At 41.9% G+C, this 20,721-nt stretch overlaps 1 protein-coding gene across 23 annotated transcripts in view; it reads left to right on the top strand.

Moving 5' to 3' along the window:
• Rbfox2 (RNA binding fox-1 homolog 2) overlaps window positions 1-20,721 on the top strand; it is a 234,156-nt gene that overhangs the window by 54,131 nt on the left and 159,304 nt on the right. Inside the window, exon 1 of one of the 23 annotated variants that reach the window (XM_031348186.1) lies at window positions 8,128-8,292. The exons of 19 other annotated variants lie outside the window; for them this stretch is intronic. In XM_031348186.1, the coding sequence (XP_031204046.1) occupies window positions 8,251-8,292 (42 nt within the window). In that variant the 5' untranslated portion in view covers window positions 8,128-8,250. Of the gene's footprint in view, window positions 1-8,127; window positions 8,293-8,370; window positions 8,396-20,721 lie in introns of those variants that run through there. 3 more of the 23 variants (XM_031348208.1, XM_031348283.1, XM_031348275.1) reach the window with 3 other exon arrangements.

Genomic DNA, 20,721 nt, shown 5'->3' with positions numbered 1-20,721 from the left:
CTCCCCTCCTCTTTTCCCTCCCCTCCTCTCTTTTCTCTTCCCTCCTCTCTTTTCTCTTCCTTTCTCTCTTCCCTTCCCCTCCCCTCCTCTTCCCTCCTCTCCTCTCTTTTCCCTCCCTTCCTCTCTTTTCCTTCCCCTCTCCCCTCTTTTCTCCTCCCCTCCCCTCCTCTCCTCTCTTTCTTCTCTTCTAAGGGAAGGCCAACCAAGCCTCTGGTCCTAACTGATTCCAGATGGGCTTACCAGAGTACAAAAGTTTTCAGTGTGTTTGGGCTAGGGCTGACCATGAGGCCCCTGAGCACTTCCTGAGCAGCTCTGCAATTGTGCTCACCTAATAAGAAACAGTCTTAACTGTTTGAACCCAGAGCAGCCATGCTGGTGTCCTTTCTTTGTGCCCCCCTCTCTGAAGTACGCTATCCTCTTACCTGGCTTGTTCACTAACCTATTCTTCATTGTTTTCAGGGGACATTAAAATATTCACATATTTCTTATGGATGAGAGCAGAGAAGAAAAGGGTGGTCAAAAAATGGCAGATTTTGACGAATAGAAAAGTCTTTTTTTGTTTTTGTTTTTTTTTCCTTTATGGACGTGAGGGGGGTTGGTTAGCATATAAATGAGACTGGGAAAATCAAAGCAATTGTTATTTTTAATTTAAAAAATTCTGGCATGTTTCCTGAATAGTTCAGAATACCATGCATGATGGTTTATTCACCCTGTACACTGAGTATGGTACGCGGTATCTTGGCTGAAGGGTGAGCATGACCTTGAACCCAGAGGACGGTGTTCTGTATTCAGACCCTGTGTAGCAGTGTTGCCAAGGGAGTGTGCCTGCCTGCTCTACTGTGACACTGGCTTGAGTTTGGCTGTCCTCCCAGCCACTGCCGTGTATCTCAGGCCTCTGCACAGCCTACAAGAGGATTCTGTGATGCTCTGCTGCAGGCTCTGGGATTTATATTATTTGGGGCCTTCTAGACGACATCAAGAATTTATTTTATGTATATACTTAACTTTTATTTTGTTTCAAGTGTCTAGTGACTGAGGGTGTGCTGGTATCAGCTCATACATTTCTGGATCTAGCTGATGATTGCAGAGACTCTGCCTTCCCTGGGTTCACTTGGGTTTCTGCAGTTGCATTCCAGTCTAGTCAGAGGATAACTGATGCGAGCTGTTTCTCTGTGCATCGTGTGGGCTCTGGTGGCAAGTTCCTGTACTCCTGGAGCCATTCGTGTGACCTTCCCTTCAGTGGATTCTTGAGCCAGACATGAAGTATATTGTCTGATGAATTCTTACGTTGTTTCTGAGGAGTGAAGTTGAATACCTGGACTGTTTTGGTGTTTGTGATAGGTCGGAGTACTTGAAGTGGGGATGGCTTAAGACAGGTTGTGTGGCCACCTTCATTATAACTGTGTCCTAGCTTTGCTTCTGAAGGAGATTACCCATAATTAAACACCCACTTATTATAATGCTCTCAGTTGACCAGTAGGATCTTCTTTTCTTTATTATTGTTAGCTGTGAAGAAAAAAAGGCAGCCAAGGCATGCGCCTTTGGAATAGTTGTCATGTGTCTAGTACCAGGGTCTATTATCTCTCTCTCTCTCTCATTAGAACTGCCAGGTAGGCAACCTTATTTTTCCTTTCACATAGAAAACTTAGTTCACTGTTATCACAGAGCTAGCAAGTATCAGAGAGATAGACTTAACTCACATACTGTATGTCCAAAGGTGGTATACATTTTCCTATTAAATCTTTCTCAGAAACTCCTCCAAAAGGATGTAGTGACTTACAAGACATAAAAATAATCTTAAGCTTATTTTCTCATTTTCGTCATCTTTTCTTGTTAGGTTTGCTTCCTGCCTCAGATATATAAAGTGTTAATACTGGAGAAAGAGGCAAGCTATTTAGCCATTGTTTATAGAGAGACTTAGGTCTCCAAAAGATACTATTCTTTTTAGCTGAAGAATGTTCAGCGCAATTAGAGTGACACATATTTGTATGGAAAGTGGCTTTGAAATCACAAGAGAGCAGAAGTTCTGACCTTGACAGACACAGTCAATGCCAAGGTGCTTGCTGTGCAGGGAGTGTATATGAGGGGTTTTGGGGTACCACTTTAGGAGGTATGCACTGGTCAAATACTCTGAAGTGCTGAGCTGTGAGAGGTACTTGGTGTATAGCACCAAACGCAGGCTCTACCCTGAAATTTTACTGATTTGCCTGAGCAGAGACAGCATTGAGAATGTGAGGTTAGGTCAGGTGGGATATAGCAGTCAATCATGAAACAGTCAGGATTGATGGGGTGGACAGGCTCACTCCAGAGTCGTCTTAGACATTTCTCTTGTGCTTGCAGGGACTTTTAATGATTTACATAGTGTAATGTCTTCTGTCTTAACCTGACTGAACTTCAGGGGTTCAGACACTGGGTCTGCTTCTCAGGCATGGTTCATGGTGCTTGTTAATTGGGTTCTGGTCAAGTCTTTGTCTATTATTTGGGGTCAGGGAACTGATTTTGCAAGTTTTATTGAGATGGGTCTTGTGGTACAGATTTGCAATCCCCAGACATGTGAAAGACTAAGGAAAATTGAAAGTTTAAGGCTAGCTTGGGCAGGTTAGAACCTGTTTTAAAATAAATTAAAAGGCTGGAGATATAGCCCAGTGAGCTGAACAGTACCTTCCTCACAAGAGACTGTAGATCTAAACCTACTCATTTTGGAAAGGGAGGGTAGGAGGGTGTCTGACAGTTGTTACTCTCCTGAACACTCAAGTTCACCAATGGGCTCTTGCTGGGTCAGAAGATGAATTTACAGCTTAGAAGCCAGGTGGGAAGCACCTTGCTCACTGTGGCCTCTGAAGTGAGCAGATTTGTTCTTCCCTATGTTGTGAATGTTTTAGAAGAGCACAAATTCTATTTTGAGTTATATTATAAATGGGGGAGAAGGAAGATGCAGTAACTGTTTGCTCTAAAAATTCTGTTCAACTATCAGAATTGGTTTAATACTGTTTATTTAGCTCCTCTAACTTTCCATCTTTAATTGATCTGTAAATTTTTGTTTTATGAAAAGGGTTTACACATGTGCCCGAGAGATTATGTGTTTGTGTTTGTGTGTGTAGAATCTCTAGTTTACTAGTCCTCTCTCTTAAGACCATCACCCCCAAGACCAAGAAAAAAAGAGTTAAACAGTTATGGGCCAGAGAACTAGAAGGCGTTTGGGAAGAGGAGTAAACTTGCTGCGTGTGTGGCAGCATGTGTGCACACATGGCTTCCTGTCTCTGTTCTTTGGCTAGAATGACCTAGCTATTTTGTTTGTTTTGTTTTGTTTTTTACATTGTGGAAAACATTGCATAATTTGTGTAGCCTGTTATTTTAGGTAGTTGGCTTAGAAAACACCGGACTCATAACTTTCCCCTTAAAGATCTTTCTTACACATTTAAGAAAAGTGTTAAATGATGTGAATTTTAGATATGTGAATTGAAAAGGCAGTTGCAGTAATAAAGTAGTGGCTTTCCCCTCCTGTTGAAGTAGAAATTGCTCAGAGCTGAGGATCATGGAAGATGATTAATTATTTTAGGCTCTGATGTCAGAGTCCTGCTCAATGCAACTAATGTTTGAGACATGCTGCTAGCTTGTTTTTGTTCCTGTAATGAAGCATTTAGGATTAGAAATGGATAAAGTTTCAAAGGCTAGAAGCCCACGCTGCTTAGTTCTCCTTGTGGAGAGGCCCTTTAGCTACACTATCTTGTGGCAGATGACTTCCTCCAGGTCCTGGGATAAAGTTGGAATGTTAGGTAGCATGGCTTTGGACTTGTAGTTGGTGGTGTCTCCCAAAGCTTCCTACTGCTTCTGATAGTAGAGACATGACTTGTATACATGTGATCACCGAGAGAGTATATAAGGATGTAGATGGTAGCACTTTTTGTTGACAACTTGTGATACTGAGTCTTCATTACCAACTTGGCTGGGTTTGGAATCACTTAGAGACACATCTGGTCCTTTGAGGAAGAAAACCCATCCTGGATGTGGCCAGTACTGACCTGTGCTGGGGATCTAGACTGAATTTAAAAAGACAAAATGAGAAAGCCAGCTGAGTACTAGTATTCATCTTTGTCTGCTACCTGATCTACCCAGATATGAACAGTATCCTGCCACCATGCCTCCCTTGTCATGATGGACTGTACTCTTAAACTGAGTCACAACAAACCCCTTCTTCTTTAAGTTTATTCTTGTTTGGTATTTGGTCATAACCACAAGAAAAGAAAAGCTTGAGCAAAGCCCGAGTTGGAAACAATAGGAATGTTTTTTGCCATTCTGAAGTGCCTTCCAGTATGTTATGCTTTATTTGTAAACTAGGATATTTAACACGTACAAGTGTTACTGAGTACAGTGCTTTACAGAAGGGAGCATGGCATGTGATCATTTATATACAAGTTATAACACAGTCAATCTGTGGTGTCTGTTATTGTTAGTGAGCAGCTAAGAGTGACTTTGCAAAGGTACAAGATGGGCTTCTAGGATGCCAATAATGTGTCCTTTCTCTTTGTCTTGGTGCTGGATTTCTCTCGGGGTGGGTTCACTCTGTGAGAATGTATTATGTTGTATACATGGGAGTTTTGAGTATATATGTTTATATATAATTAGCAAAGAGTTTACATAATTCATCCTTTGATTGCTGCAGCTGATAGATAGTTGGTCCCTCAGATGAGCTGAATGTTGCCTGGCCAGCTAGTAGGATGTGTGTATGCACATACATTTATGAGTTAAGAGTATTATGTGCGAATGAAGGGGCTTTTTAAGATTATAATTTCCTTGTCAAATATTCAATGTGCTACTAATCTTTTTAAAGAGACGTAAGAAAAGAGATGTGATAAAACAAACTTCTGTCTGTATGAGAACAGTAAGAAAGTGTTCACTGTCATCGCCAGATACCGAATTTGGACTTGTTCTCTGGATGAACACTCTTCATGAGTGGTCATTAGCTACTAGGGGCTTTATTTTGACCTTTACTTTCACCATAGAAACTTTAAAAAGTAAGAATTATCCATATGATATTAAAATATTTTGATCCATTACCTTTTGGTGGTCTAACAGAAAAAGACATTCTAGGCAAGCCCAATCTTCTGTGGAAGGTCTTGAGAGAGATTGCTTGTGCCTTCTATTAATAGGTCATTTCTCTCAACTTTCAGCCTGGCCTTTTACAATGTACCCGAAAGTTCTCTGTGTCTGCTGTGCTGCTTTGCTCCCCACCTTCTTTGTTCTCTGTCCCTAGAGTACCTTATTTTCATTCTTTCCCTAAATGGATTGTGCTGGTCCATGCTTCATCATCCTCTGTTGCTAGCCACTGTGTTTATTTTCACCTACATCATCATACACCCTCTGGTGCTAGCCACCGTGTTTATTTTCCCCCTACAAGTTGTATACCTTTGCTGTTGGCGTGTCAGGTATTGGTGTGTTTATTTGCCTAAAGCTTTTTTGTTTTTTCTTTTGAGGCTGTTGACTTGCTTGTGGTGTTTAATGAATATCGAAAGTCAGTATCTGTTTTCTAAAGGATAAAAGCTGATGATATCATGTAGTATTGTAAGATGCATGCTTTGAATTTGTTTCCAGAGGATGTGCTAGGTAGGTTACATTTCTTTTTGGTAAAAACAAGTGTATGTGTTTATCATTAATTGTGTGTGGCAGTAGGAAAGAGTAATGCCAACTGGATCCCGTGAGTCAGACATGTGACCTTGGCCTCTTTAGCATGGTTCTCTAATCACCTGATTTAATTTTTAGTGGAATCCCTGCAGAAATGCTTTGATTGGGTATGTAGAATGAGGAAATTATAAATTTAATGTGGAACCTGACTGCATTAGGGTTTCTGGTTTAAAGCTGATGGGTAAGGGGCTGGGGCATAGCTCAGTCCATGGTGAGCTGCTCATATTTAGCATGTGTTAGGCCCTGTGTTCCATTTCAAGCACCAAAACCACATTTATAACTGCTTCCCACCAGACAGAACAAGCAAATGACACTATGTAGGCATTATGACAACATTGCAGCTAGGTAATTAGGCATTAAGACTCTGATACATTTTTTTATCTCAAATATAAGAAAATTAAATGAATGTTATCTGAAGTTTTGTCATTTCACTTCAGCATGCAATTTCTCAAGCTAATCTTAATTTGAAAGATCTGAGTGGAATCATTACCATTTGTTCAGAAGTTTAGAATAATAGGATTAGAATAATAAATTAATAAGTGTTCCATGCCCAATTACAGTTAACTATGGTTATTAATACATCAGATGTTTAACATTGACTTTGATATCCAACAACATATATTTTATTGATATAATTGGTATAAGAGAACATAGACATAAAATAACATTTTAGGCGTTTCTTTACAACTATGACTGTGTGGGAATGGAAGTAGAAAAACTGCATAGGCTCTGGAGTTCAGACAGACCTGAGGTACATACTAGACATATTGACATTTTGAATTTTGTTTTTCATTTGAAGAGTGGAGGCAAGAATATATACAACTCACTGTTTTTGTTTGTTTGTTTGTTTTGTTTTGTTTTCTTATTTTGAACACCTTTATAGTAAAGGGTTCAGTAACTGATACGATGGACAGTCTCAGAGACCACTTGGGTCTTCCCATATATAATAAGGTGACTGTCTGTGAGTGTTAGGAGTTGTGCTCATCACAGCCTACAGAGCTGCCTCAGTGCAGCAATGTATGTGAGAGTGCTGAGAGCATCTACCTCCATGAGGCAAGCTAACAACCTATCTGTGGCCTCACTGCTGGCCGGAGAGCCTGGGTGGTTCATTAGTGCATGTTGCACCCATCAGCATCTTGTACCCTGCTTCTGAAGCACATTGTGTTACTTGTGCTTGTGTTACTATCTTTGTTGTGTTACTATCCTTTGCCATGCAGAATTATGCTATTTTCATGTTTTTTCTTTATTTTTTTTAACCCCTGGAAAACAGGTGCCTTGCTTCTGTTTCTGCCATGCACCATACCCACAAATTTCCTGGGTGTGCCTTGTTTTTACCTACCCCCTTTTCTGATAGAAGACCTAGAGCTGCTTGGTGCCTTTCCAGTTTAGTTACAGCTTATGCTTTGTGTTTGAGACTCATATAGGATACAGTAACTACTGAAGCAATCAAGTAGGTTCTAAGAAAGAATTTCTTCCTAGATGGGAAGTGGACAGCTGGGTTGAGAAGCAAAGCCTTGGTACATATTTACCTGTTGTTTAAGGAGGAGAGTGCATGTCACTTTAGAATTAGAATTTGGATGAAGGAAGGATCAACTTCAGATGAGCATTAGGCACAGACCAGCTCACTCTGACATATTGGTAGGCGTTTCTAGAAGTGGAGAGCTTTGAAGGGTTTGAAAGATTATATATTGTATTTTATGCATGCCTATGATTGTAAAGTAGTTTTCTGTAACTACATGGTCTTCTGTGGTAGTTTTGGACATTATTTCTGCAGGAACTTTGTTGATCATCATGCCTCTGTACTCATTGCTCTGTCCTCTGGCTCAGGGATCTGCTACTTCTTACTCCTTTTGTCGGCAGTTCTGAGAGCATCCCTGTGTGATGGTAGTGTGGGAACCTGCTCCATTTTCCGTAGTCCGTCTGCCCATCAGGCGAGCGCTTGGACGGAGAGTTTGCAGTGAGTGGGCTTTTCTACCTCACCTCTCCACTCCTCTCTCCTGTGATGGAGAAAGTCCATCAGAGGGCAGATACTGTGGGAATGGCTTTTCTCTCCTTGGATTAGGGTGGAAGGAGGTAGCAGAGGCTGATGTTCCCACATGAAATGCCCCAAGCATGTTTTGCTTTTGTTGTTCTGTTTTTTTCCTTTCCTGATGGGAGGAGGTGAGTGGGGAACGTTCTCTGGGCTAACCCTGTTTCTGGGGCAGGCAATGCAGTTGATTTTAAGACTCAGCACTTACTGCTGCTTGTGTTTGAGTTAGGGGCCAGAGAGAAGAAGAAACAAACACTTTGGGGTGTGATTTAGGAGCGGGTAGAATATAGGAAGGATTATATTTCTATGTTTTCTTAGTCATAAGACACAGAATTGCAAGTAGCTAAATTTAGCTCCGGTTCCTGTTGAAAGCATCATTTTTGCGGGCGGGCAGTGGGGGCAGAACGGAAAACCTTTTTGTGTATCCTGCTCCATGAAGCCAATAGGGAAGCAGGAGGAGGTGAGGTTGCCATGGAGATGGTAGCTGTGTGCAAGGGGAGAGCAGCAGGGTTTAGAATTCCAGGAAGGAAGAGAGAGTGATGTCATCAGATTCCATGGACCAGCCCAGGAACCCCTGTGAGGTTGGTGGGGCGTTGGGTGTGTGTGGGGTGGGGGTGGAGTGGGAGTTTGAAGAGGGGAACAGTGGCCTCAGTAAGGTGTGAGGAGTCCAGTTCAAGCGGAGAGGTTGGTTGTATGGAATTGTGCTGATCTGCATTAATGCCTGATTTTGAGAAAATTCTGTAAATCATTTCCGAATTAGCAGACTATTTTCTTTGTTGAAAAAAGGACATACTGCTTCCACAGAGGAGCTCATAAGATATAAAAATGTAGTATCTTTTTATAGCTAAATCCCTATAGTATTTGTATATGCCTTTATCCCTTGTATGTGAGGGTATTTTAGATATGTAGTTAGTTACCATTGCACAGTTCCTCTTATGGTGTGCTACATACAAGTAAATGATTCATTAATGCCTGATTATGGCACCTATTTTTCTATGGAGGGTAAATAAATTCTGAATTAAAAATTAGAAATCAAAGCATTGCTTTCAACAGAGAAGAAAACTATGCTTCAAGAGGGTTGTGAGCACTTGCATGTTTCTATTGCTAGTCAAGGACAAATGTATTTGTCTACGTGTGCTTAAAAGGGTGATTTTTAAAAGGGAAAATGTAACTGAATCTGTGCATCTGGATGAGGACTGTCCTTCAAACAGTCACCTAGGCTCTGGTGATAGGAACATTGCGCAAGATATAAAGAACTGGTTTGAGTCAGCTTCAGAGACCAGTGAGGAGGAAAACATTTTCCATATCTAACTCCAGATTTTCCACCCCCTCACCTCCCCACCCCCCCAAAAAAAACGTAGTCAGAATTGGCTCTTCGTGATCTCATTGTGTTAAAATCGAATCCATGCTTAAAACAGGCTTTTATCCCAGTTTAAGCTATTTCAAGTACGTGTTGGTTCTGAAGGCATTTTTGTTTCTGAACAAGAACTGCTGTATGTTGTAGTTCAGCGGTGATGTTCTAAATGATGGTAGCATGTGAGAATAAGAGCATTAGCTTTCTCTGGGTGACATCTCTGAGGTGACCCACTTGGGTTTATTTGTTCAAATCATTGGCCATTGCAGGGTTTGGTGGGATGTATGAGAACCTGGAGATGGATGCTGGGAACAGATTGGCTCAAGAACCTGGGCTCTGATCTGCTCTAGCTGACCTTGGATAAGTGACTGTTTCTTGCTGCACTGTTTTCCTCATATATAAATAAGCTGTGATGTAAGAGCCAGCCTCAAAGTGCAGCTAGAGGATTAAGTGAGCCAATATGGAAAGCATTTCTATACTCTGTGTTCTCTGTGCTTTCTGACTGATCATTAATAATAATGCATATTTCTTAAGCCAGTATGAAAGGACATTGTTAGAATTGAAGCACAGGGCAGGAAAGTTAGGAGTTCAAGGACAGTCTGGGCTACACTCAGAGGTCGTATATCATAATGGGTCAGTGAAATGGGTCAGTGGGGAAGGCTGTCAAGCCTGATGACCCGAGTTTGATCTCTGTAATCTACATGGTGGAAGGAGCAGACTGACTTCCATAAACTGTCCTCTGACCTCCATATGCATGCTATGGCATGCCTCCCCTCTCCCCCAAATAAATAAATAAAATGTTGCTTGAAAAATATTAAAACCAAATAAGAACTGAGAAGATAGCTTGGTAGATAAACTGTTTGATGTGCAGATTAGTACTGGAATTTGGATCCTCAGCATCATATAAAAGCAGCAGCGGCTGCCTGTGTTCCCAGCATTAGGAGGCCAAGACAAGATCCCCACAGCAAGCTGTCTGTCTTTACTGGCCACAGTTTGTGAACTCTGGGTTCAGTGAGAGGCCCTGCTTCAAAAAACTTGTAGAGATTGAGGGACACAATGCCATCAGCTCCAGTCTTCCACATGCACTAGTCAACTTGTATCTACTACATACATATGTTCACACTTGGGAAACTCATACATATACACTAAATAAAATTGTACTTCTTGAAGAACTTTGAGGAAGAAGTTACCTGGATAGTATAGCCTGGTGGTCCCAGTTTGGTATTGGAATCAATCTGGAGCCTTTTCTATGTAACAGGGGGCCCATTAGCAAGGGGCTCAGAAAGGTGGCTCAGCAGTTGAGAGTACTCACTACTCTGAGAGGACCTGGGTTTTATTCTCTTTGCCATCTATTTGGTGGCGTGCAATTTCTCATCCTTAGTTCCCGTTCTAGGGGATCTAGCTGCTGCTGCTTCTAGCTTTCATGGGCACCAGGCATGCCTGTGCAGTACATTTACATATATTCAAGCAAAACACTCGTATAGAAAATAAGATTTAGCATGGCAATTATCAGCTGATCATTGACTCATCAGCAATGAGTACTGCCTTCTTCCTGAACAGGGAGTCAACACAATGAGGGGAAGTTTAGGGAATCATTCTAGGGACCCCAGGAGAGAGAGAGCAGGGAGTTGGCATTGGAAGTGGCGTGGGAAATAAGAAAGGCCCGTTTTGTACTTAGTCTTGCAGATCTTAGGGGCTGGAGAGGAAGGGTGGTGGGATTGTGAGTCCAAAGTTCAAGGTACCCATGGCCAGGCTTTTTTCTGTAAAGTAAGTTGACCTGCCGGTACTTCTCTGCATTATGCTGAATCTTAACATCCGTGTACAGTACAGGAATAATTACATACATGTTACAGATCAGAAAACAGATGCCTAGAAGGGTTGCTGTCAGTCACCATGCCAGTAAGCAGTAGAGTTGGTCCCACATGTTGAATAGCAGTGTGAGTCAAGAGGCAGCCATAAGCTGGGCAGTGGTGGTGCACGCCTTTAATCCCAGCACTTGGGAGGCAGAGGCAGGCGGATTTCTGAGTTCGAGGCCAGCCTGGTCTACAGAGTTAGCTCCAGGACAGCCAGGGATACACAGAGAAACCCTGTCTCAAAAAACCAAAAAAAAAAAAAAAAAAAAAAAACAACCCCCCTAAAAAAAAGACAGCCATAAAAGCTAAATTGAAACAGTCAGTATGGACCACAAAAACTACTGTTTTGTCTATATTGACTTTTGGGTAGAACTGTTAACTGATTACTGAGACTTGGGGTATTTGGCAGAGATTTTATTAAAGGTGAATGAAACGTGTCTGTCATTTGAGGGAAAACAGTGGCAATTTTTGCTCCCAGTGATAAATTTTGAGTTTTCAAGGAAACATTAAAAATTCGGAAAACAACCCAGAGATGTGTTTTATTGATCTCTTAGACATTCCTCAACTAATCATGATTGACAATCAGGGTTAATTTATGCTTTCCTATTTGGCTTTTAGCCACACCTACCTGTTTTTGTCTGGCCTTTGTTTCACTTTATTGCATGGTTTATATTAATTGTTCACATGCCCTTCTCCCTTAGTCGTCACATCCCAATGGCAGTTTGTTGTTTGCCTTCTTTTTCTTTTTGTTTGTTGAGATAGTTTTGTGCAGCTTAGGCTAGCCTTGAACTTGTGATTCTCCTGCCTCCACATCCTGAGGGCTGAGATTATAGGTATGCATCACCACACACAACTTGTGCTTGCAGTTTTAGTACAGGATTATACACATTAAAAAAAAAGTCTTATAGGGAATACGTGTTCAAGAGGCCACTATCGTAGTTAGATCAGACTGAGAATGTTGGAAACTTAATCATATAAGATAAAGAGGGCTATTAATGTTGAAGTGATGGGTGTTGCGGTTGTGGGTTGTCTAAGAAAGCCACAGAGGGCTGTTTGGATGGAGCTGCGCTGGACCAGCTAAGAAACTGTTGTTGTAGGGATTCAGGAACAAGTAGCTCAGTCTGAAGTTGAGGAGAATGTTTTTGTTGTATATTATAAGTTACTTGGGAAATATTTTGAGAAACAGGATCATCCCAGTACTTGTAGAACCCACATGTATTGTGTACTTAGGATAGGCTAAATGCCGAATAAGGGCTTTGTGTCTGCGTTTATCCCAAGCTTCAGCAACATCAGGCTTCTTTAGTTTTGTCATACTATGGGATGTATTGCTTTCAAAACCATTTTAGTTGAGCAAGTATTCACATATGATCAGCTTTATTTTTATTTATTTTTAAAGACCTCATTTGTTTGTTTATTGTTTTATGTATGTGGGTGTTTGCCTGTGGAGGCCAGAAGAGGTTCTTGGATCCCTTGTAACTACAGTAACAGACAGTTGTGAGCTGCTGTGTAGGTGCTGGAAATCAAAGCTACATTCTCTGAATGAGCAACCAGTGCGCCTAACTGATGAGCCATCTCTCCAGCCCCAAGATTAACTTTTTTTTTTAAAAGATTTATTATTATAAATGAGTACACTGTAGCTGTCTTCAGATGCACCAGAAGAGGGTGTCATATTTCATTACGGATGGTTGTGAGTCACCATGTGGTTGCTGGGATTTGAACTCATGACCTTCGGAAGAGCAGTCGGTGCTCTTACCCGCTGAGCCATCTCACCAGCCCAAGATTAACTTCTTAAAATGAAAAATTTGGTGGCATATAGTATGTTGTCAAAGCCTCCATATTATTCATGACCCTAATAGAGATCTGACCCTTTATTTCCCTTTAGCAGCTACTGGCCCATTTTCTGTTTCTAAGATTTTGACTGTTCTCCATACTTCATGTCCTTGTGTCTGGCTTCCTCCAGAGGTGCAGTGTACTGATAACTTGCTACATGGCACACACGGGTCAGCTTTGTAAGCATCTTTCAATAGCTAAATAGCAATCCTTTGTTTATGTAAGTCGCTCTTTACCTGCATATACTGATGTGCAGGTTACAGTTGACAGTGGAGCTGGGGAGCGCTGCATCTACACTTTGAGTACCTGGTCTATGTTTGATTTACGTGCCCGGGAGTGAAATGGCTAGGCCATATGGCAGCGCTTCATTTAACTTCCCAAGGAACTGGCAAGTTGTCTTCCATAACAGCTGATCTTTTACATCCCCACCAGGAATGCTCAAGGGTTTATAAATTTATTATTAATGAAGAACACACTAAGATGGGAAAGGTAGAAAACTGTGTATGTGTTCTTTTGAGTTTATTAGAGCTCTGTATCTCAGATCTTTGTCTGATGGACTTATTAAATATTTATTTACTATCACTTCAGCACTAAGAATGAAATTTAGCTCAGGGAAACATATCTAATCCACTTAAGTGGTGCACAGATTAGGAAGTGAAGACCAGAGAAGTGAAGGAAGGGGAGTTTAAATAGCCTCTGACGGTTCCTGAGGGCAAAGGACCTATTTTTCTGTCTACTTGAGTTGAACAAAGTAAGTAACATGCCAGGGCTTGTTCTGGGGCTCCCAAGCTAACTCAGGCCCTACAGCACCGAGTACAGTGAGCTGTAGCTTTGTAAGATGGAGTGGATGGCACCAGCTGAAGGAGAGGACACAAGAAGCCCCATGTCTAGGAAAGACCAGGCTCTGTTTTTAAGTGGAATTGCCTAGGACAGAATTTGTCAGAATGAGTTGTGACAGCACTGTCTGCCAGGGAAGCTCAGCTGGATGGGGGGTTGGAGGTGTTTACATAGGGAGTACCCTGTCCTCAAGTTTCATACTCTCAGTAGGAAAGCAAGCATTAGCTGATATGAGTGGTTCTGAGAAAGAACCTGGTCCAGATCTAAATTCCTAGACTCCAGGCTCATTCAAAGGGTAGTATTAGGACTTGCTATGTCCTTCTATGCATAGACATGTTTCTTGGCTCTGTGAAGAAACACAAATAGCAGTAGATAACCAGCAAAAATTGGAGCATTAAATGGACCTGGATTTGTAATACTGTAAGGAAATTACATGGTTTTTCTGAGTCTGTTTCCTTACAATAGAATGACACATCACAGGATTTTAGTGAGGTAATATGTTAAGACAGTAAACACATTTGTTCTGTACTAGTAAGTAGCTTTTAATGTTTCACCTTATTTCACTTGTATCTCAGTCTGGGCCTGTTCAGGAGAGAGCGGCTGCTAGAATTTGGATAAGAAATTTGATAAATGCAATGCAGGATTGGCTTATGTTAATCCAGATAGAAATTAATTGGACACATAGAAGTAGATGTAATATACTAATACGATTGATATTTGATAAAATACAATTAATATAACTTTTTAAATTAAATGTATTTATTCACTTTACAACCTGATATCAGCCCTTCCTCTCCTCCCAGTCCCCCCTCATGTAGGTCCTCCCCCATTCCCCTTAGAAGGGGAAGTCCCTCTCTGGGTGTCAGCCCCCAATTCCACTCCCCTGTTCTACCTTCCACCCCTGCACATCAAGTTGCTTTGGGACCTGTCATATCCTCTTCCATTGAGGCCAAACACTGTAGTGTAACTTTTATACTAGCATCTACTCATTAAGTAGGACACCTAAGAGCTGGCTCCTTCAGTGGCCCCCATGCTTTTCACCCTCCAGAGCAGATCTGGACTGTATTAGAGAGGCATGGCTATAATTCTAGATGGCAGAGAATGAAATCTCAGGCCAAACTGTCAGAACTTCAGTCTCCAGGGCGCTAGAGAGTCCAAGGTACGTTTCCTCTTCTGCTGTGTGTCAGCCTGTAAAGGGCTCCTGGGGAAGCTGCCAGCTGTTGGCTGCTGGGTAGGAACTGGATGGAAGGGAAACTTCTTTTCAGAGAAGAGAGGCTAGGACTGAAACAAGGACTTTTCCTCCTATGGTGTCTCTGCTGTGCCCTCTACTGACAAAGTTTCACATCATGCATGCTAGCAAAGCAGAAATAAAGGGCCCAGAAGAAAAAGCAGTTTGGAGATAGAAATCTGTGCAGATATATAGAATGGGTATGTAATTTCATATTCTTAGAACTGAAGAAGATGGTAATAGGTGGAGATTCAAGAAACCTTTAAAAAATGCAAAGAGGTTGGATCCTTACATGGTGTATAAAGCTCTGCTCAGGGTGGAGGCAAGACCTAGACATGAGGAGATGAAATCTTAGAATGATCAGGGAAAATCTAGGGTGAATCCTTATGTCCCCAGGTTTAGCTATGGATTCTTGGGCATAGCACTAAAAGCACAGAATACTGAATAAACCAATGTTTGTTTGTTTTATAAAGATTTATTTTGCCAGGCAGTGGTGGTGCATGCCTTTAATCACAGCACTTGGGAGGCAGAGGCAGGTGGATTTCTGAGTTCGAGGCCAGCCTGGTCTACAGAGTAACCAGGACAGCCAAGGCTACACAGAGAAACCCTGTCTCAAAAACAAACAAACAAACAAACAAAAAACAAACAAACAAACGAAAAAGAAGGTTAAAGCTATCATTAAAAGCCACTTCATACTCAGAGGGTAGCTGTTACTAAAGAAAAAAAAGGGATAAGATAAACAAGTGTTTGTGAGGATGGGTAAAATGTTGAAATTCTTATGTATCATTGCTGATATGAATGTAAGACGGATGCTACAACTGCCGTGGAAATTGGGCTCACAGGTTTAGTGGTTCAGTCCAGTATCATCAAGGCAGGAACATTGCAGCATCCAGGCAGGCATGGTGCAGGAGGAGCTGAGAGTTCTACACCTTCATCTGAAGGCTGCTAGCAGAATACTGGCTTCCAGGCAGTTAGGATAGGGGTCTTTAAGCCCACACCCACAGTGACACACCTACTGCAACAGGGCCACACTTAATAGTACCATTCTCTGGTCTGAGCATAAACAAACCATCACACCCAGCAAGGTAGATGAGTGTAATAGAGCTGTCACCCACTATGCAGACCGGGGGGGCAGTGGATTGTTTCTTGCATAGCAAAACACTTAGTTCACCAGTTAGCAATTGAACCTTAAGCTGGGAGCAGGCTGGACCTACTAGATCTGTACTCTTTAGAAACATTATCTCTTATCTCATCTTATCTCTGAGTACTTTGTACCCTGTGATTTGGAACCAGAGTAATAACTCATGGTTGCTTAGGTATTTGTTGCTGTGACTCACTTTGCACGGATTAGCATGTGGAACTTCGACTCATGTTCAGTGCCTGTGATATTTACTTCCTTCTCTGTTTAAACTAGAACCAGTGCTTGAAAAAGAGCAACTTAAGCCGGGCAGTGGTGGCGCACGCCTTTAATCCCAGCACTTGGGAGGCAGAGGCAGGCAGATTTCTGAGTTCGAGGCCAGCCTGGTCTACAGAGTGAGTTCCAGGACAGCCGGGACTACACAGAGAAACCCTGTCTCGAAACACCCCCCCCCCCAAAAAAAAAAAAAAAAAAAGAAAAAGAGCAACTTGCAGTGAGCAAGGTAATGAAATATCAGGAAGAATTGCCCCAGTCCATGTGGTGTAAATAATTTCTCCTTTCATTATTTCAAATGCATGCAAGGCAATAAATTCATTTCAAGCAGAGATTAAGTCACAGGCAGGCAGAGTTTGTGGCACTGCCCAAGTTGTGCTGGTGGAAAACAGGTCATTCCTACCGTAATTTGCTTCCTTCTCCTGAGGCACACATTTTGTTTTATTCATAGTGTCTTACTCTTCCATTTTGCAAAATTGTTTTGGTTTTGTTACATACAAAAGTAAAAAGCAGGGGGCTGGAGAGATGACTCAGCGGTTAAGAGGACTGACTGCTCTTCCAGAGGTCCTGTGTTCAATTCCCAGCAACCACATGGTGGCTCACAACCATCTGAAACAGGATCTGACGCCCTCTTCTGGTGTGTCCGAAGACAGCTACAATGTGCTCATATACATTAAATAAATAAATCTTAAAAAAAAAAAAAAGTGAAAAGCAGTGGTGTTGAACTGGGCTTATTTGTGCCTCTCCTGGGTTCAGCACCACATGTATTGGAGAGGGGGTGGGACAGTAAAGAAATTGCTGACACGAACACTTCATAATTAGGGAAGGGTTCATTGGGGGCAGGGGAGAGGGAAAACGGAAATGCATGAGCATCCAGAGGCATCTGCAAGAGTCTAGCGCAGAGAGTAAGGGAATCAGACTGGACAAGGCCAGGGCTAGGTAGCTGGGTGATCAGGAGAGGAGAGTGAGATTGTGATCAGGAATAGTAGAGATTGTGAGGAGGGTGATTGGCTATGGGGAGGGTAGGAGACCTGAGTGGGGGTTTTGATGTTAAACAAGTACTGTGAATAGGGGCTGAGGGGGCCTGGAGGGTGGGATGGTTTCTCATATGCAGACACAGGTATGTGCCAGTGGAACCAAATGTCCCTTCTGCCAGAGGTAAGGAAGGGAAATGACTTCTGTTGGCAGATGGAAATCACTTTCACAAGTCCCTAAGTAGTACTGGCTTTTATGTAACCTTGAGAAATCCTCCTAGAGACCAGTATGAGCTCATTTCTGGTTATTTGGACTGCCTGAGACCTAACAGAGGGATGGCTTTTGAACTTTTTAAATTGATTAGCTTATTTCATTGTATATTTGTTTTTGCCTCTGTTCCCAGCCAGCCTTTATCAGTGATACTGACCAGTATGACATAGCTTTTTTTGTACAACCTTTAGGTTGGTAAAGCATGATCTGTTGAGTACATATGGCAGCATGATGCCTCCTTAGGGTCTGTATCACAACTGTAATTGTGGGTCAGAAGCAGTACCTTTGGTACTCAGCACTGGTAAGTCCTCCTAACACCTCCCAGTTGCATCTAAAATTGCTTTATGATATCTCCCCCTTGTAGTATTCTTGGCAACAATGTTTTTTGTAATTTTGCTGGTGTTTTTGTATATATATTACTTAATCCTGAGGTGATACTGATACTTTTCAGAAAGCATTTTTTTTTTTTTAAAGTTAAACCATTGCATTAACAACAGAGTGTGGTAGAGAACTTGAATGGTACGAATGAGGCCCTAGACTCAAAGACTGGCTGGATCCCCAGTCTTTGGGATGAGGGCAGAAACTGAGCAATGCTGCATAAAACCATACTATTGTCTGTTTAGCATTACTAGTCAGTCACACTGTTATTGGAGGTCTTGTCCTAATAAAAAGCTAGGGATATTAGGCTATTATGCCCCTCCCCTTTCAAAAAGAGACCTGTGGTTCTTACCAGCCTCACTAACTTTGCCTTCTAACTATCAGGACTGCATGCATCAGGTAGCAAGACACTGGTGCCTTGATTGTCAAACAGCCATTGTTCCATAATCGTAGATTCTTCTTAAATGGATCTATCATATCTGTGTGTCAGTGAAGATAGGAAAGTCAGGGTCATTTGTTTTACTGTGTCATTCTTTGGGGCTGCTCTACTTAACAATTACTTATGGACCTTTTGTTGCCCTTTCTCATGCCCACACAGGTTTAATTGCTGGCCTCTACAGCTAGTAAGCATTTCTGTGGTTGTAATTGTACTTCTTATATGTGTATATATTTAATTAGTTAATTTATGGGTTTTTGAGATAGAATCTCACATAGTCTGGACTGACTAGGAATTCACTGTTACCAAAGATGGCCTTGAATTCCTGGTCCTCCTGTCCCATTTCTCTGATTATAGGTACTGAGGTTATAGCTTCATACTACCATGCCCTGCTTTTATATACTGTATTGCCCTGCTTTTATGTACTGTATTTCTCTCCAAGCTGTTAACTCTTCTTGTAATTCCATCCTTGATTTTAACCTTCAGTTGTTGTTTTTACACTGATTAAAAACTCAACACGGAGCCAGCAAGATATCTTGAGTGTCTAAAGTACATGTCATGCAAGCTGAGTTATATGAGCTTAGATAGTTCTTAGAGAGTTCTCTTTATTTTTAAACTGGCATACAGGATGTTGAAACTATATAAATGATAACATTTCCCCATTGTGAGGGAAACAGAAGTTCTTCCTAGGAAGTTTTCACTGTGACTAACAACATGGAAATCTGCACACGTGCTTCCTGAGCACGTGTACTGGTGAGTCTCTACAATAGAGAGAACGGAAGGTTCTAAGGTGGAATGTGCACTAGGTATTTTTGTCCCATTTCTTGTCAGTGGCCCTTGTATGCTTATGTTCCTACATTAGGTATAATCGTCCCTGTTTGTGCAGTCTTGACAGTTAAATAGTTTGTTTTTTTGCTGATTTCATGGATGAGAAGTGGTGTCTCAACTCTAAAAGGATGCCTACAGGCTGCATGTTAGTAAGACAGAGTATAAGTATAAGGGAGAGGAATTTCAGTATTCATCAAGAAGGTAGGGTAGAGGGGGCTGGCGAGATGGCTCAGCGGGTAAGAGCACTGACTACTCTTCCGAAGGTCCTGAGTTCAATTCCCAACAACCACATGGTGGCGGCTCACAACCACCCGTAATGAGATCTGACGCCCTCTTCTGGTGTGTCTGAAGACCGCTACAGTGTGCAAGCAGGGCCACAAGCAGGGGTTGGAGCTGTATGGCCATCTGTACAGCTACAGTGCACTCATACACATAAAATAAATAAATAAATCTTTAGAAAAAAAAAAGAAAGTAGGGTGGAAATACCTGTTGGCATTTAGGATACTGTACTAGAGCAGCACTGAGAATGAGTGGATGTAGCGGGGTACACTAAGTGGAAATGAGCCTCACACAGGATTGAGTGAGTTGCTAGAAAACACATACTGCGAAGTTAATGCATTGTTAGAGATGGGTGTACAAGGTAAAAATTGAAAAGGAAAACCATGCTTTTTCATTTAGTTTAAATCACTCTGAGACAGAGCTCTCCAGCACACAGAAGAGTTCCCAGTAGCCTGAGCCTTGTGGTACAACAGATGGTGAGTGATGCTGCTCCATCTAGTGTTTTAGATGACATGAGCTCCCAGGATCATATTCTCATCCCCCCCCCCCCCCCCCCCCAGTCTCTGTCTCTCTCTCTGTCTGTCTCTCTTTCTCTCAAATTAAACAGTTTTCTGTACTTTTGGTCTCCAGGATGTTAGGATATAGGATGCATATGTGGACTATTGTTTGGGGGTGTGAGTCCTTGTTAGCAAGCACTTGGACTTTTTGACGTCTTTCTTTCCTTCCTTCTTTCTTTCTTTCTTTCTTTCTTTCTTTCTTTCTTTCTTATCTCTTTATTATCATAAGTAAGTATACTGTAGCTGACTTCAGATGCACCAGAAAAGGGCGTCAGATCTCGTTACAGATGGTTGTGAGCCACCATGTGGTTGCTGGGATTTGAACTCAGGACCTTCAGAAGAACAGTCAGTGCTCTTACCCGCTGAACCATCTCGCCAGCCCCTTGACTACTTTCTTAATCAGATATAACTCCTGAGAAAATGTTGAAACCTTTATAGTTCTAAAGGGTGACATAGGATGGTCATTGAGATGAGAACCTGAAAAGTGGGAAGAACAGGGTCCCTGAACTAGGTTCTTAAGGCCAAGGGCAGCAGTTTTTCCCAAAGGCAGGACACACCCTTCACATTCCTGTGTCATCCCCTCTTTGTTTCCTTCTCTTCCTCCTTTTTCCCATCTTTGAGTCATACTGCTTGGACTGCTCAAGATCTGAGGGCTTTGGTTCCCCCTTTTAAGAAGGAATGAAATGTCCACCTTTTGGTCTTCCTCCTTCTTTAGTTCCTTGTGGAATGTGGGTTGTTCTTCCTGTATTCCAAACTTCTGGGCTAATAACCACT

Source organism: Mastomys coucha, unplaced genomic scaffold (assembly GCF_008632895.1).
Source record: "Mastomys coucha isolate ucsf_1 unplaced genomic scaffold, UCSF_Mcou_1 pScaffold11, whole genome shotgun sequence".
Classification (NCBI taxonomy): Eukaryota; Metazoa; Chordata; class Mammalia; order Rodentia; family Muridae; genus Mastomys; species Mastomys coucha.
This window is presented reverse-complemented; position numbering and strand designations above follow the sequence as displayed.